Genomic DNA, 15,462 nt, shown 5'->3' with positions numbered 1-15,462 from the left:
CACAGAGTTCAGACTGCAGGTTTAGGGTTATAGTTGCTATTTTTGAATGAACCATGTTATGGAATAAATATTAAAGAAAGACCCTGCATACACCACTAATTCCCATGCAGAGAGTTGGAAGAAAAGACCCTTATGAACCTTTTATGCATCTCTCATTCATAGGAAAATGATATTGCAGTTGCACTTCTGAATCCTCTAGCATTTGTCTAGTTGGAAGTTAGAGGAAGGATGTACAGAGGGTTCAGAGGTTACAGGCAAGACGCTCAGAATTGTTCTAGGCCAGGGGTGGACAAACTTTTTGGCCTGAGGGCCACATTGTGGTTCTGAAACTGTATGTAGGGCCGGGTACGGAAGGCTGTACCTCCCCAAACAGCCTGGCCCCCTCCCCATCCCACTTCCTGCCCCCCTCAGAACTCCCCACCCATCCAACCCCCCTGCTCCTTGTCCCCTGACCACCCCTCCCGGGACCCCCCTACCCCAACTGCCTGCCTGGGACCCCACCCCCTATCAATCCCCCCCCGTGCTCCTTGTCCCTTGACTGCCCCAGCCCCTATCCACACCCCTGCCCCCTGACAGGACCCCTGGGACTCCCACGTCTATCCGTCCCCTGAGCGCTGCCCCATCCAATTGCTCCCTGTCCCCTGACTGCCACCCAGGACCTCCTACCCCTTATCCAACCCCTCCGCCCCCTTACCATGCTGCTCAGAGTACCAGGACTGGCAGCTGCGCAGCCCAGAGTGCTGGAGAGGGGACAGCCCGGGGCTAGCCTCCCCGGGCGGGACGGTCCCGTGGGCCAGATACGGCCTGTGGGCCATAGTTTGCCCACCTCTGTTCTAGGCCATAGAGGCCTTGGAGGATCAAGCTGTGTCACACGAGGAGAGGAAAGAGAAGAAGACTCCGCTCCATTTCTACGACTGGCCGTGCAGTAAGTCAGCGGGCACTTGAAGAAGTTACAAGGAGACTTATTCTCCTTTTCCTCAACCAGTTTTTACACAGCTGTAACTCTAGTGACTTTAATGGAGTTGCTCTTCTGTTATGGCTCTGTAGATGAGAGGTGACTCAAGCCCATTATAACCGTACAGTATTGCTTTAGGAAAGGACAGGACCAGTATCAGTTTTCGCTTACATTTCCTCCACGTAATCCTTGCTTACAGTCTAAGTTCTCTCTAAGCTGCGCAGCTGGGCAGCCCCCCAGCAGGCTATCAAGTGCTGTATACTTCAGGTGTCCCTCCCGCCATTCCCATGCTGCTCCCGGGAGCCTCCTGCTTGAGAGGGGAGGGGGTCAGGAAGTGCTGATGTCCAAATGCCCCCTCCCCCCGGCCCTTGTACCCCATCTCCACAGAGCGGGGCACACCACTGGGCTCAGGACGGAGCTTGCGGCCAGCTGCTGCTGTGTCTAAACGTGCCCGATCTACTTAAAGGGGCAATGCGCATCTCTCGCTCTCTCTCTCACACACACACACACTCTGTCTTTCACACATACTTGTTTTATTGTTGTTGGTACTTCTTGATACTTCTTTCAAAGTGTGTTATTTTAGTTTTTTGACTGGTCTGTGCATTTCATAATTTTTATTTCTCTCATGCTTAAATTTAATTCTTTGAGGAGTGATTTCTAAAATTCCTAACCTGTCCTGGTTGGAGAAATTATCCTATGGTAACTTTTTAAAAATATATTTATTAGGTTTTTGGTTTCTACTGGTGGTGCACATGGATGGAAAAATTAGTGGGAACACTGCTTACAACTGAATGAATTATTCAAAAATACCAGGTTTTCCATAACCTTTGCTGTGCTCTCCAGTATCTAAAGTGATCACTCCAGCCTTCCACAAAGTCCTCTCCCACTTGGATCTTGGTTTTTAATGTGGCCCATTATTATAGAACATAGGGGACCAGCTGAGCTGTCCACATTCAGATCAGATTCAAACTCCCTCTAAGTCAAGGGTTTTCAGTCTGGTTTTGATTTAAGAAAAGCCCTGGTCTGATCTTAAACTCATATACCTCCACTACCTCTTTATTTATGTTTGTGTGGGTAAGCGATTTCAGAATTAGACCCAAAATGTCTTGTCCTTACAGTGCATTGGACAGCCATGGCAATGTAAGCCAGTACCTTGATGTCTTTTTCAGTCCTCACTTTGAGACCTGAAATTAGAGAACTGTGACCACCTCCCATTCATGTTAACGGAATGTTCACTTTGAAACCTAATTACAGCCAACGTTGCTACATTCAACTGCTAGTTGTCTGGATGTGCTTCTCACATCCTGTCATTCCATTCATTTGAAAAGATGTTCCAGTATGCAAATCCTGGCATTCTATTAAGTTGCACATGGAGAAGTAAGATACCTTGATTTTAAAAGGACAGTAGAAAGTAAGAATAGCATTTATGTTGGCACTTGCTAAAAAGTGTGGAATTGCCAGGGTGCGGCTTGTAGAATTTTTGGGTCTTCCAGTAATAAGGTAATAAATATTTCTGAATGATCCATTTTGTGTCTTGGAATGATATCTGAAATATAAAAATAGAGGCAAATAAAAAGCTATTTTCACCCAGGCAGAAATTCTGCAGCTTCAGATGTAAACATGTGGCAGATTTTCATTCCCCTTTATGCATTAATTCTCAAAAGTACAGTAGTAGAGCTTGAAGCAGGTCCATATATTCTACAAAGAAATGACCATATATTTTAGCATACAATACTGATGTGTGGTGGAATTGTTCATCCTCATTAACTAAGTCTTTGTCCCATAAGTAAAATGTTTGTAAGCACTGTGATTACACAGCAAATAAATACTACAATAGGCCAAATTCATCCTTGATGCAACTGCATTGACTTCATTGGAGCTACATAAAGGATGAATGTAGCCTATTGTGACTAACGAAGTTAAGCTAGTAAATAATATATCATTTAAAAGGATTGCTAGAGATACCTTCAAGCTCCACAGAGCTCTTCTTCAGAGCTGGAAACTCAGACCTGAAAAAGAGTTCTGTGGAGCCCAAAAGCTCATCTCTTTCACCAACAGAACTTGGTCCAATAAAGGACACTACCTCAACACTTTTGTCTCTCTCATATCCTACATGGCTACAGCAATACTGCAAACATGTTAGATAAATGGAAGACTTCTTTGTAATGTCTTAGAATCTACAGCTGTAACACTGCTAAACATATGGTCATAGCATTCAAGACAGTAACTTTCATGATCACTGAGCCTAAATATTGCAGGTAACAGGGACTGTACTATGTAGCTGACATTGTGCACACCCCGGTGATGAAAAATGATGTACAGAAGCTTAAATCCATACAAGTGATCTGCAAAATGTGACAATATGTGAAAGTTTGGGGCCAAAAGGACAATGCAGTCTACTTACCAAGTCAGATGTCAGGTATTAACATGTTCTCTGTGTTTACTATTTGCCAGCCTATCACTTTGTTTGCTAGCTTTTAACATACTGCTTTCCATTTATAATCTGTCTGTAGCTCCCTAACACCATTGTGTACACACACAAGATACCAACATTATGCAACTGGTTTTCAACGGAGGAATAATTATGCTTCCCAGCCAGTCCCTGCTCTGTGTTTGATGCACAGAGTTTACGCAAGTGCATAACGCTAGAGTAATACAACAGAATAGCTGGGATTTCACACGTTAGGAATCTCCAGTTTATGAAATCCACAGTAATTGTTCCATGCGCATGTGTAGAGTTTTCTGTTATTTATTAATCCTTTGCTTAGTGCCATCAGTTTGCTTGATGTATTACAAACAAAGGGCTTGATGTTGTACGTGTCCTGTATGTGTCCAGGAAGCATCAGGCCCACAAAGTAAGACATCCTGAGTCCCAAGGAGCTTTCAGCCTAAGGCCCTGATCCTGGAAAGAGCTTTATGTAGGCGGGGCTCTGTGCAAAGCTCCCCTTGCATGGAGTTCACTGCAGAATCAACATCCAAACCTGCACCACTGAAGTCAATGGGCACTTCACCCGGGACATTAAGAGGCCCATAGCTAATAAAGGAGGTATTATATATAGAATGTGATTGAGTTTCTAAACCAGTGATTCGAGGCATATCGGAATACAGGTTAAATTCTGCCCTTATTTTCTCCCAGATAACTCCACTGACTACATATGCCCAAGGCTGTCCAGGTGTAACTGAGAGCAGAATTTGTGTGTGTGCTCATTTCAGTAAACAAAAAAACCTGTGCCAAATAATTCAGTGTGTTATAAAATAGAAGTGCTCATATATGCATTGAAATAAATACAACAGCATTTCTTCGCACATGCAGAGCTGGACCCATTGGCATCAGTGGGACTAAGATTTGGCACTTAATTTGGTATGGAAAGTGACATACACTCCATGCCCAAAATGATATGTCCACTCATTTATAAGGTGTGTTTACTTCTTGAACAATTACAACTGAGCCGAGCAAGTGCCCCTCAGTTATAGCCCTGACTGTGGAATGATCCATCACAGAAAAAAAGCAGATGAAAAATGTTTTAAAAATGGGATAACTCAAGAAATGATCAAATTAAATGTCACCAGATATTTCACACCCCCCCCCCCCAAAAATCATTCAGTTTTGGACTGGTAAGCATGAGAACCTCAGTTTAAAGGGTAATTTTCCAGAAAGTTATTAGCACCTGAAAATAGGGGTTTGAGAGGAAGGTGTCTTGTCAGCCATAACTCTGGCATCACCAGGACAAGGCTAAGGGTATATCAAAAAGGAGAACAAATGGTAGAGTTACATCAAATGAAACACATATTGCAGTAGTTATTTTGCAATAGTTTTCTTTCTCCTCTTCCATGGTACCATGTAAAACTCTACCAACAGTAATATTCACAATGTTCTTTAACAGATAAAGCACTTTAAGAGCAAAGAGGGTGCAATCTAACTTCACTCACTGCCAGAAACAGTTTTCGAACCATCTGGGAGAGGTAATGTTCTCTTTGAGTGGCCTTACTCCGGTAACGATAAAAGACAGTTAACATTTATTCATATGCTGTACTGATTAGGAAATATCTCTACAAACACAAGTTACTTAGAAACAGCAAGTCTGAAATAGGAGAAAACACCAAGAGAAAAAACAAGCTGTAAATACATTTCAAAAATGTTTGATTTTGTTTCCTTTGACTAGCACCATATGTACACAAGAAAGTATGAACATAAATGTTTGGATAATAAAGATTTGCAAGGCACTTAAATAGTCTTTCTCTGCAATATTTTTTTTATGAAGCTCTCAACAGCAGTCCATCCTACAACCACCCCTTCCCCTCTCTCAGCTAACACAGGGGAAGAAGTCACTTCTGCCAGCAGTTCTTATTTACAAACATGTCCTTAAAAGTGCTCTTTCAGGCTAGGGAAATTGGCATCCTTACGTCTCAGTGTTGTTGCGTTCATCACATATTTGTTTTTTTTATACTATTCTTCGGTGTTATAAAGAAAATCTCTTCTCTCTCACACAGTCAAAACTTGACACCAACCTTCATCCTCATTCTGTTGTCTTTGGGGTGCTGTTCAAAAGAAGCAGGAAGGGGAGGGGGCAGTAGTTTGAAATTTTCTTGAGGTTGGTCCTTTATCGACGTCTGGAAGTGATGTCAAAGCAGGTGATCATCATGAGGTGGGCCTTGCAGAAGTTGACGCGGTTTTCCAGACGCTCAGTCACGCACTCCAGGGCCTCCAAATACTCCAGGGAATCCAACTCGAATACCTGCTCCAGGTCAACTGTGAGAAAGGAAATAAGGTAGTGAGGACAGTGGACAAAACCCAGCACAGATTACTGGGACAGATGGGCCTGACCCAAGCCTTTGAGCCCACCCCTGTTGTATATATTATCAACTCTAGGTTTGCATTTTAATTTAAAGCTGCATTTCATATTCAATGAGCGTGAAAATAGTACAGTAGCATATTAAATATTAACAGCAGTTTCTTCATCTAGTGTCATGCTCTCCCATCTGCTCCAGAATCACTGATTACTGTCGTCGTACCACATTTTCACAGAGCCGTATGCTCTCCCCCAGAAAACCACCCCCAAATACTCTATAACAACCACAGTGCTCACGGTAAGTACTTTCCATTGATTGGTATGAGGCATGAATGTGTGTGTTTCACTTTCCATGTTAACTTGGTTCTGTATGAAATATACAGGTGGAACCCTATGGAACCAAATTCAGAAGTGATGTGTAGGGTAAGTTAGATCCATTTACATTGATTTAGTCCCCCTTATACTCATGCCCTGCTTCAGTCCATCCCCATTCAGCACATGTGCTTAAGTCCCATTGACTTTCTTAAGTGCTTTGCTGAATAGGGATAGATTTAGAGACTTAGGCACGTGCTTAAGTGCTTCGCTGAATTTGGAGCCTTACACTTTCTTATGCTTTGAATCTCCTAGACCTGGTTACACCTGTTTTCCCCATTGGTAAGTGAGTCTTACATGTTGGAAAGCGTATGTTTAAAGTAGGTTGTGGGCTAACTTAACTTGCAACATTTTATGGCTCCTAAGCACATATATTAAGAGAGCTTGGATTCCCTTGCACAGCAGTAGTCTGGGTGAGGGTAGATCTGAGGGAATCTGGCTAATCTACATCACCTAAACTTCACTCCTAAGGTCTGGAGTCTGTACAATGCTTGAGGATTGCCTTGTTTCTCCAATGGGAAATGGAAGCAACGGAGCAAATGACTAAGTGAATGTTGATCTGTGCAAACTTCCAGTGGTCACCTTTAAAACTGTGTGTATGCCCTTGGTAACTAGATTACATTTTTGCAACTTTCACGAGACTCCCCCTGTCAAGTGTACCAAACACTGCAAATTCTGTGGTAATGTTATCTGCTGCACTTATCAAAGGGAAAATTAGAACTTTTCAAAAGCAACTGCTGCAACAAAAGTCCCATTGGCTTATAACAATTACAAGTAGCAACTACCCCAAATAAAACTGGATTCATTTTTTTAAAATAGATATAGACACACACACATCCCCCTAGAGTGTCTGAAGCTATGTCTACGCTACAAAGCCTAAGTTCACATACCTTTGTCAGCCTCAATACTGTACATGCAGCATATGCCAACACAAGGAATTTTTCTGCTGGTGCAGGAACACCGTCTCCCCTAATGATGTCAGAGACTTTGACAGAAGCCCTCTTCTATCAGCAGAGCCACGTCTACATTGGGAGTTTTGTCAGCATTGCTGTGGCACCGGAGGGGAGGGGGGTCTGCTTTTTCACACACCTAACTGAAACAGCTATTCTGGTATAAGTTTTAAGTGTAGACCAAACCTGATTGTCACTCATCTGTGTGCAAGTATGGATTTTTGCATGTTCATTGCAATTCTTTTAATCTTTTTCTTCTAGGCTTTTATTTTTATTTATTTAAGTCTTCCTTGGTTTGAGGCTATGATAGTGAATTCCTTTTAAGACAAACTTCTATGAACTTTAGCAATTTCTAGCTATAAATAATAGGCCAAATTAATCCTGGATGCAATTCCATTAGAGTCAAAAGACAAATTTGCTTCATAGTGTTATTTGGCAGAAGGATAGTAGATTTATTATACATACACATTATACACTCAGATATATGTCTGAGGCCAAAAATTAAAAAATAAAGAAATTTAAAAATCTAATTTTCTGGAGCTGTGGACTGAGACACATGAGCGTTAATCTGGCAATGGCAAGGGCAATATTCACCATTACAATGGTGAACCATTCCAGTATTCGGCTCCTGGGCGAATAGGATTGTTTTCAGCTCTGTAGTCAACATTTAATAGGAATTATGTGGGAAACAGTTCTAGAAATACAGTCAATCTAACTCCGGCCCCTAGGTCACATCAGTTCAATTTAGTTTACAAATATACTAGCTTACATCGCAGCCTCAGCATCAGTCAATCTTTCTGCTTCCCCTCAATGAAATAAACCGAGGGCACTTATGAATACAGGCAATTAAAATGAAGTCCTTACATTCACTAAGCCATTTATTAGGATCCAGCATCAGGTACTGTTTGGTCACTTCCAGTTCCCTCATTAACCACTCGTACTTGGCCCTGACCTCAGCAATCCTCTGCTGGCGATGCTCCAGGATTTTCAGCTTGGCATTGAAGCATATCAGCTCCTGCCAACCAGGAAAAAGGAGAAGGGAAAGAATAGGTGAAAAGGGTAAGAAAAATCCATCCTGGATTCAGTCAATTTTCCAGTCAATAATAACTACAAACCACTTAACATGGAAGCAGGTAAAATCACTGGCCAGAATAATAGGTGGTTTTATTTTTTGTTTGGTTGGTTTGGTGTTTGCTCTTCACAAGCGAGGCTAGGATATACAGGCAGAGCAGCAAAAGCTAATAGCAGCTATAATAATTTATTAATAATGGGCAACATCTTGAAATCCAAATTAATTCAAGCAAAAAAGTTGCTACAATTCATTTCCCTAGAAGGTTGGTTGGTTGTTTTTAAGTAAGGACATCAGGATTTGACCAAATAGTTAAACTCCTCAGAGTAGGAAATCCATCTCCCGCTGTATTAAACCACCATGCATAGCTATGTGCTATGTAAGTAATAGATACAATATTACAATTCTATAGTAAATAAGAGCTGATAAAAATCAAATTTCAAAAACGTTCAACAAAAGAGGAAATAGTTTTGTGAACATATTTGCATTTTTGACCAACTCTTAATTCATTATCATTAATACTTGTATTTTGAAAGCATCAGATATTTAGGGTGCTGAACAACAATTTAAAATAACGTACAATCTAAATCATTATGAAACAACAATAAAACAAACAAAAGCCAAATAATGTGACATGATTAAAAAAGGGTGGGGAGGGTCGTCGACAAAGGTCAAGAGAGATTATCATGGAAAACTCCATAGCTGGGGTAAGTGTAGCTCCATCGACTTCAAAGGTGCTTCACCAATTTATACCAGTTGAGAATCTGACTCTTAGACTTTCCAGATGCTTTTTAGAAGATGAGAGGGATGAGCTTGGGAGGATGTCAAGGGAGAGAAAATTTCACACCTAAGAGCCACAATGAGCAAAAGCACAATCACTCACTCTCCCAAACAGATGGTGGTAGGGCGCAGAGGTCAATCAAGATGAGGATCATTGAGCATGTGAGTTTCTGGAAGTTTCTGATAAAAGAAGCTAGCTTGGTTTGCAGTGCTCATCTATGAGCTTTGAGTTTTGATTTGGAACCTAATCCTGTGAGATGTTGAGCAGATCCCAGAAGCTGCTCATCACCTTTCAGAATCAGGCCTTTAGGATCGAAATGGGAATCAGTCCTTTGAGGTGCACTCACCTTGCTTTCCCCTCCTCGTCGCCGTTGGAGTCTCTCCACGTCGTCTATCTCATAGACTTTGATCTCAAAGGGTTCACCCATCCCCCTCTGTGCACTTCGCAGTGGACCATCTACCCAACGGACCCCTGGGCTGTTGGCAGGTTTTCTTACTGGGGAGGTTGTATCAAGTGACAAAGCCGGGATGAGTCTTCGTCTCTGAGACCCTAAAAAGTGCATGAATTGTCAAGTTATGTTAGCATAGTTAATTCCTCTCATTTCTGCTCCTCCTCCAAAAGAGACCTCTACACACACGTAATATAGTCAACCCTCTTAAATAAAAAACAATGAGAGAGAACCTGAAGACATGAAGGTTTGGGTTTTCTTAACTCTGAACATAGAGCACCAAGTCACTAAGACCCTGTACACGGGATGGCCCCAATGTGCAAAAACCTCTGTGCATGCTTTACTCATGTGCATACATTTACTGACATGCAGAAATTTTTGCAGCAGGGTTGGAGTCTGCTGGTGAAACTGGCCTGACATGTTCTACTGTGGTTTTACCACGGGTTCCTTTGACGAGTGTGGATTGATTTTTTTTCTGGGAACAACGCTAGCCAGCCCATGCTAGCCTGCCCCCATTAGGGAACAATTTCAAATGGCTGCCAACCTGTCCTTTGTGCCAACTTCCATGAAAAGTCAATGGGAGCTAGGTGCCCAACTATCATCTGTGCCTTTGAAAAGAAACAAGCGTAGAACTACCCCTGCAGCAATTGTGCTCCGCCTTGGTTTTCACCACCAGAGTTTCCATGCTAGAATTCTTCCAGAAATTCTCGCACTGGGGCACTTGCACCATTGCAGCTGCAGCAGTGGTAGGAATGACATAGTAATAATCAGAACTGCATGGTGAGAGGCCATAGTGGTTCAAATACCAGCAGTTCCCTGCATATGGTTTCTGTTCGCGGCACCGCTGCTGGTGAGGGCAGTGCAACGGTTGAACAGTTCTAGAAAAAAGGCCAATAGAGACAAAGCTGATGCAGTGTGGAAAGCTGCTACTGTACTGCTAATTGCAGTAAATATGGTGCTAACCTCATGACGAAAGAAAGCAAGAAAGGTGTGTGTATAGGGTGATGGGAAACAGAGAGAGACAGACTTACACAGGCAGAGAAAAAGGAATCAGCTATATTTTTCTTCCTGGCTTAATACAGTAAAAGAGACAGATGGAGGGTGAGGGGAGAGGGAAACATGGTTGGTTTATTTTCTAGCTGACAGCTACTGTAGTGTTCTTCCAGGAGAGGTTGTGGGGGAGGAGAGAGAAGCAGCCTGAATGAAACCATACACTGGCTCTCTTGGCTGCAAAGACTCAACCTGGTGCCAGCAGGGGAAGGATACAGCATAATCGTGCACAGATTTTATTTTAAAACCAAGATAAAATCATTTAGAGGAACCTCAAAAACTGCATTCATTTTAAGTTCAATGTAAATATCTTGTAAACTACTGGCAAGGTGATGTTTGGGTAAAAGCTAAAAATCTATTGACCTTCCAGTATTTGCATTTGCAAATACAGAATTAGGTCTGATTTTCCACTAATGTTTGCACACCAGCAGAAAAATAGGCAAACAAGCATGTCTTGTCCCACTGATTTAGGGGGCTGTAGGTTTGAAAAGAATACTTTTAAACACTGATGAATCATTTCTCCCACCATTCACCTTCCCTGTGAAAAACCTGTGGCTAATCTACAGAGCTTCTAAATTGGAAACAGCCATCCTGGACCCTAGATAGTCCCAATTTAAAATACTTTTCCATACAAAAACTATGTCCAGGCAGTTTTAAAATGAAGCACACAGATGACTAGAAATGTCCAAATTAAGGTTGCCTGTGCAACCTTGTTTCTGCCCCCTGTATTTCAAAGCAGTTTTTAATTACATGATCACTAACTGTGTTCTCTTCAGGATACCTGGAGAATAAGGCAGCTGCTCTAATATAAACCCTCAGGCTTCTGGGCATGAGCAAACTTTTAAACAAGGGGCAAATGATTCCATAACTGCCCACTTCAGGGTTTCTAGTACCTCTCTCTGTAGCAGCTGGTGCTGGCCCCTGTCAGAGACAGGATAGTGGACTAGATGGACCATGAATCTGATCCAGCATGGCAGTTCCTTTATTCCAAATGTGTTGTGGGTTTTTTCCCCTTATTGCTCAATTCGCACCCCCCCCCCCCCATCTCATTCATTGTACTCCAGTCAATCCCCTCCAGCTGTCTGCCTCAATCACTATACATCCTTTCCTCGTTCACCATCCAATCCACACATTCAGGCCTGGTCTCCACTTAACATTTTTGCTGGCATAGCTGTGTTGCTTAGGAATATATATATATATATATATATATCACACACACAATTAACTGACATAGGTATGCTAGCAAGCCCCATTGTAGAGGCAGTTACACAAGTAAAAAAAAGGCCTTTTGCTGTGATAGCTCATGGTGTTTGATGAACTGGTATGAGCTATACAGTATCAGCAAAAACACTCTTTTGTTGGTAGAAGCTGCATCCACAGTAGAGGATTTTGCAGGTATAGCTATACCGGCAAACCCTGGTACAGGGTGTCATGCTGAAAAAACAGTGCATTATCCTGTAATTAAAAAGGTGTATCACAATGCAGACACAAAAGGGGGCAGAGTTAAGCTTGTGTGTGCAAATTTAACTTTGGTATTTCTAGTAATAAAGAGTTTACTTTGCAACTCTAGTGCTTTTTTCATATACTTTCTGTATGGAATTTTCTAGGTGTTTTGAAAAGGAAAAGGATAAAATACAGTGATTCCATAACATGGAACTATTTGCTAGACAGCAGACGAACCTTCTGCTCTGCGCATCATGGGCCTGATCCAAACCCTATAGAAGTCAATGGAAAGACTCTGCTCAATGAGGCAAGGGCTCCTGTGGTGCACAATCTTGAACCGCCAATGACACAGACTTGTATTCTCCTTTTCATATAGTATGCAAGCATGCAGGGAGCCTTCAGATCATGCAGGGAGCCTTCACTTGTGTATGCAAGTGTCAATGGAACACTGGCAGATTATACACAAGCTGTAACACAAAACCAGTGAGTTTGTGCAAGATACACTATTGGTAAGTCAGTATTAATATTTACACTGTGTCTTTCCTATGGAAATTTAGCTAAACATTTTTTAATGAAAAACAGAAATGAAAAAGTTTGTGGGAAATTTTATTTTGGTCAAAATTTTCCTCTTTTTTGGTCAAAAATCAAAAACTTTTCTCTCCAAATTTTCAGTTTTTAGTAAAAATGTTTGGCTTTTGTTTCAGTTTTCAGGGAGTAAAATCTGGTTTTGGTTTTCAAAACCCAGATATTTTTTAGCAAAATCCTTTTTTTTTAAACTGAAAAAAACCATCAGTTTTTCATTACCTTCCCCCCCCCAATATTTTCCCATTAAATTTAGAAAAAAATATATTTCAGATTTTCCCCATGAAAAATAATTAGCATTTTTACTTGCTCTCATTATTAAGGGTTTATTAATAAACATAGTACAAATAAGAAAACCCAACTGCAGGGGGCCTGCCTATGTACCACCAAAGTCAGTGGATGTCATGGCAATTATTTCAGTGGGCTTTGGACCAGGCTACAAGGTTATGTCTATGTTACCGTTTATGTTAGTGTAGTGACAAGAACAGTGAAAGCACTGGTTTAGACAGGCTGATGCTTTTTTAACCGCCGTGTCATCTAGGCGTGCTCTGGGTAGGGTTAGACAAGTGGTGGTTAAAGTGAATCTCTCTAGTGCTCCCAGAATTCCTGCTGCTGGTGGAGTTATTTACTTATTGCATGATTAGTCCATGTTATGTTCCGCCTGCATAGGCAAGAATAAACTATGTAGTAATATGACTTGGCCACCACTTGTGTAACCGTGTAGTTTAAATAGGGCCTGAAAAAATCAGGAGGACTGACTGAGGAATAGACTCCAGATCTCCCGACTCCCAGTCCCCTACTCTAACCGTTAGATATCTGTTTCCCTCTGTTAGCATCACAGTATGGTAAAGCAACATCAACACGGCCTCAACTGAGAAAAGGGGCTGATTCCCTGACAGGTACTGGAAGAGGTGTGAGACAAATGAGACTAATAAATAGTTTACTGGCTGTCCAGTCCCCAAGCAGTTTTCTGTGGCTTCCTATGACTGGAAATGAAGGGCTACAGTGGTTCTCCCCAGCCTGCTGCTTGCAAAGACACACAAAATTATTTTAAAGATGTTTTTAACTGGTCCCCAGCACTTTTGTTGTTTGCTTTCTAGGGAACGAGGTGCTGCCAATTGGCACAACAGAAGAGGCAATATGAGCACTCAGAGAAGCTTTGGACTTAAGTGCTTGAGAATGAATTACAGTGAGGGAGTTCTGTGAGGAAGAGGCCTGGTCATGAACCATTCACGTTAACCTAGAGACCAATGCGTACTGCTACCCTACGTGACAAAGCTACAGATAGAAGGGGGAGACTGCAGAAGAGAAAACTGCAGAAAAGACCCTTAGGGAAAAATCAAAAAACCCATAGGGAATTTTGCTATTGACATCAATGGAGCCAGGATTGAATCCACAGAATCTAACGGAAAATGACCCCCCTTTCTATAGGTTGTTTGCAAGATCACATAGAAATTTATGGCAAGGATACAGTTGTATATTAAATGCTATAGAATCATCAAAAACAAAAAACAAACAAATGCCTACAGAAATTATATCACTTTCTATAGGATTTCTCCATAATGGGAGACTGTAGAAATAGACTTTAAAAGTGTATGGCAGACTGAACCACCAGATCAGAAACAGACAGTAATGTAAAACAGAGACACTGGGGAAATTTGCTATCAACTCTGTCAGAACGGCCCTGCCATCCTGCATTCACTTTGGCAACACCGGTAGCCCTTGTCATATCAATAAAGTTATTGAAACAGAAAGGAGAGAGAAAGAGAGAAGTCAAGTCAGGGAGAGACAGACTCTTTGTCTCCAAGCCCCCTATGCTAGGTTAACTTTTTGCCAAATGGTTTGAGATTTCAAAATAACAATGCTGTGACTCCTAAACTCTGGGCCCAGCAAATGCTGGACAATCCACCATGCAGGAACCAGTGAAGCCTAAAAGACATCAGGGAGCGACAGTGATCCTAGGCCTGACTTCAGTGGGCATCTTTCCATTAACTTCAACAGGCTTTGGATCAGGCCCTAGATGAAGCTGCATCATCAAGAGTAAAATCGACATGTGACGGATGACAACACAGACCCAGCAAGAACTGACCAGATGGCACAGATATATGTGGCAGTGGCCTGACAAGAGACAAACGCAGCAAAGGCACTGTTTCAAGTGACATAACTAAATTGCAAAGCTAAGAGTGACTTTGGTCCAGTGGCCCCACACAGAGACAACCAAAGGGAGAGACCAGCTGTTAACCAGCCGTGAGATTAAACAGCACCAGGCCAGAGAGTGGTAGAATTCTTGCATAAGAGTATAAAAGGGATAACCAATTTTGTTAAAACACTGAGGGCTTTACTTATGCATTTAGAAATGTACCATGTCACCTACTATGTCAAGAGCCTGGCATATTCAGGTTAAAGAAATCAGTTATAAAATAACAAAACACTAACCTTTCAGCTTAAAGGAATATCACCCTCACTTGGTGACAAGTGATACCAATTTTTCTCCTGACTCAAACCAGTCCACAGTGATGAAATTGTTTTTAAAACTAAAGTGTAGCAAATTTGGAGACTGATCTTGCACGGCGTGCTTCCATTATGAGCAGACTGTGTTGGATACTTCCCAAAAGGCTCTCATCCTACTGCAGGATCAAGCACTGGAATTTTTTAATCTGAGAACAAAGCTGTATTTTGCAACTTAGTACATTTGCAATTTTATATATTCATGGAGTCATAGACTTTAAGGCTGGAAGGGACTATTATGATCATCTAGTCTGACCTCCTGTATAGCACAAACCAAAGAACCTCACCCAATGAGTTTTGCATCAAGCCCGTGTGTTAATGCATACATCCATTTTCATGTCAGAGGGGGAAATGTATTAACGGTGCTTATGTGTTATTTTTAGTGCTACAAGGGTTCAGTTGAACACAACCAAAACTCATCCTGGTGGGAACTCCTGCTTGTGACTCATTTAATATCACCTTTGTATAAAGCATTTAGTTTGTATTTTCTCCAGTGTGCATGTGTTTGTTAACA

General features: G+C 41.7%; 1 protein-coding gene across 3 annotated transcripts in view; it reads right to left on the bottom strand.

Moving 5' to 3' along the window:
- Positions 1 to 633: 633 nt before the first annotated feature.
- Positions 634 to 15,462, bottom strand: part of KIF26B (kinesin family member 26B) — a 420,929-nt gene continuing 406,100 nt past the window's right edge. For 2 of the 3 annotated variants that reach the window (XM_073338289.1, XM_073338290.1), the window contains 3 exons: positions 9,264 to 9,466; positions 7,932 to 8,082; positions 3,428 to 5,705 (listed from right to left, as the gene is read on the bottom strand). In XM_073338289.1, the coding sequence (XP_073194390.1) occupies positions 5,557 to 5,705; positions 7,932 to 8,082; positions 9,264 to 9,466 (503 nt within the window). In that variant the 3' untranslated portion in view covers positions 3,428 to 5,556. Of the gene's footprint in view, positions 2,502 to 3,427; positions 5,706 to 7,931; positions 8,083 to 9,263; positions 9,467 to 15,462 lie in introns of those variants that run through there. The other variant, XR_012158167.1, reaches the window with a different exon arrangement.

This window comes from Lepidochelys kempii, chromosome 3 (assembly GCF_965140265.1).
Source record: "Lepidochelys kempii isolate rLepKem1 chromosome 3, rLepKem1.hap2, whole genome shotgun sequence".
In the NCBI taxonomy this organism is placed as follows: Eukaryota; Metazoa; Chordata; order Testudines; family Cheloniidae; genus Lepidochelys; species Lepidochelys kempii.
This window is presented reverse-complemented; position numbering and strand designations above follow the sequence as displayed.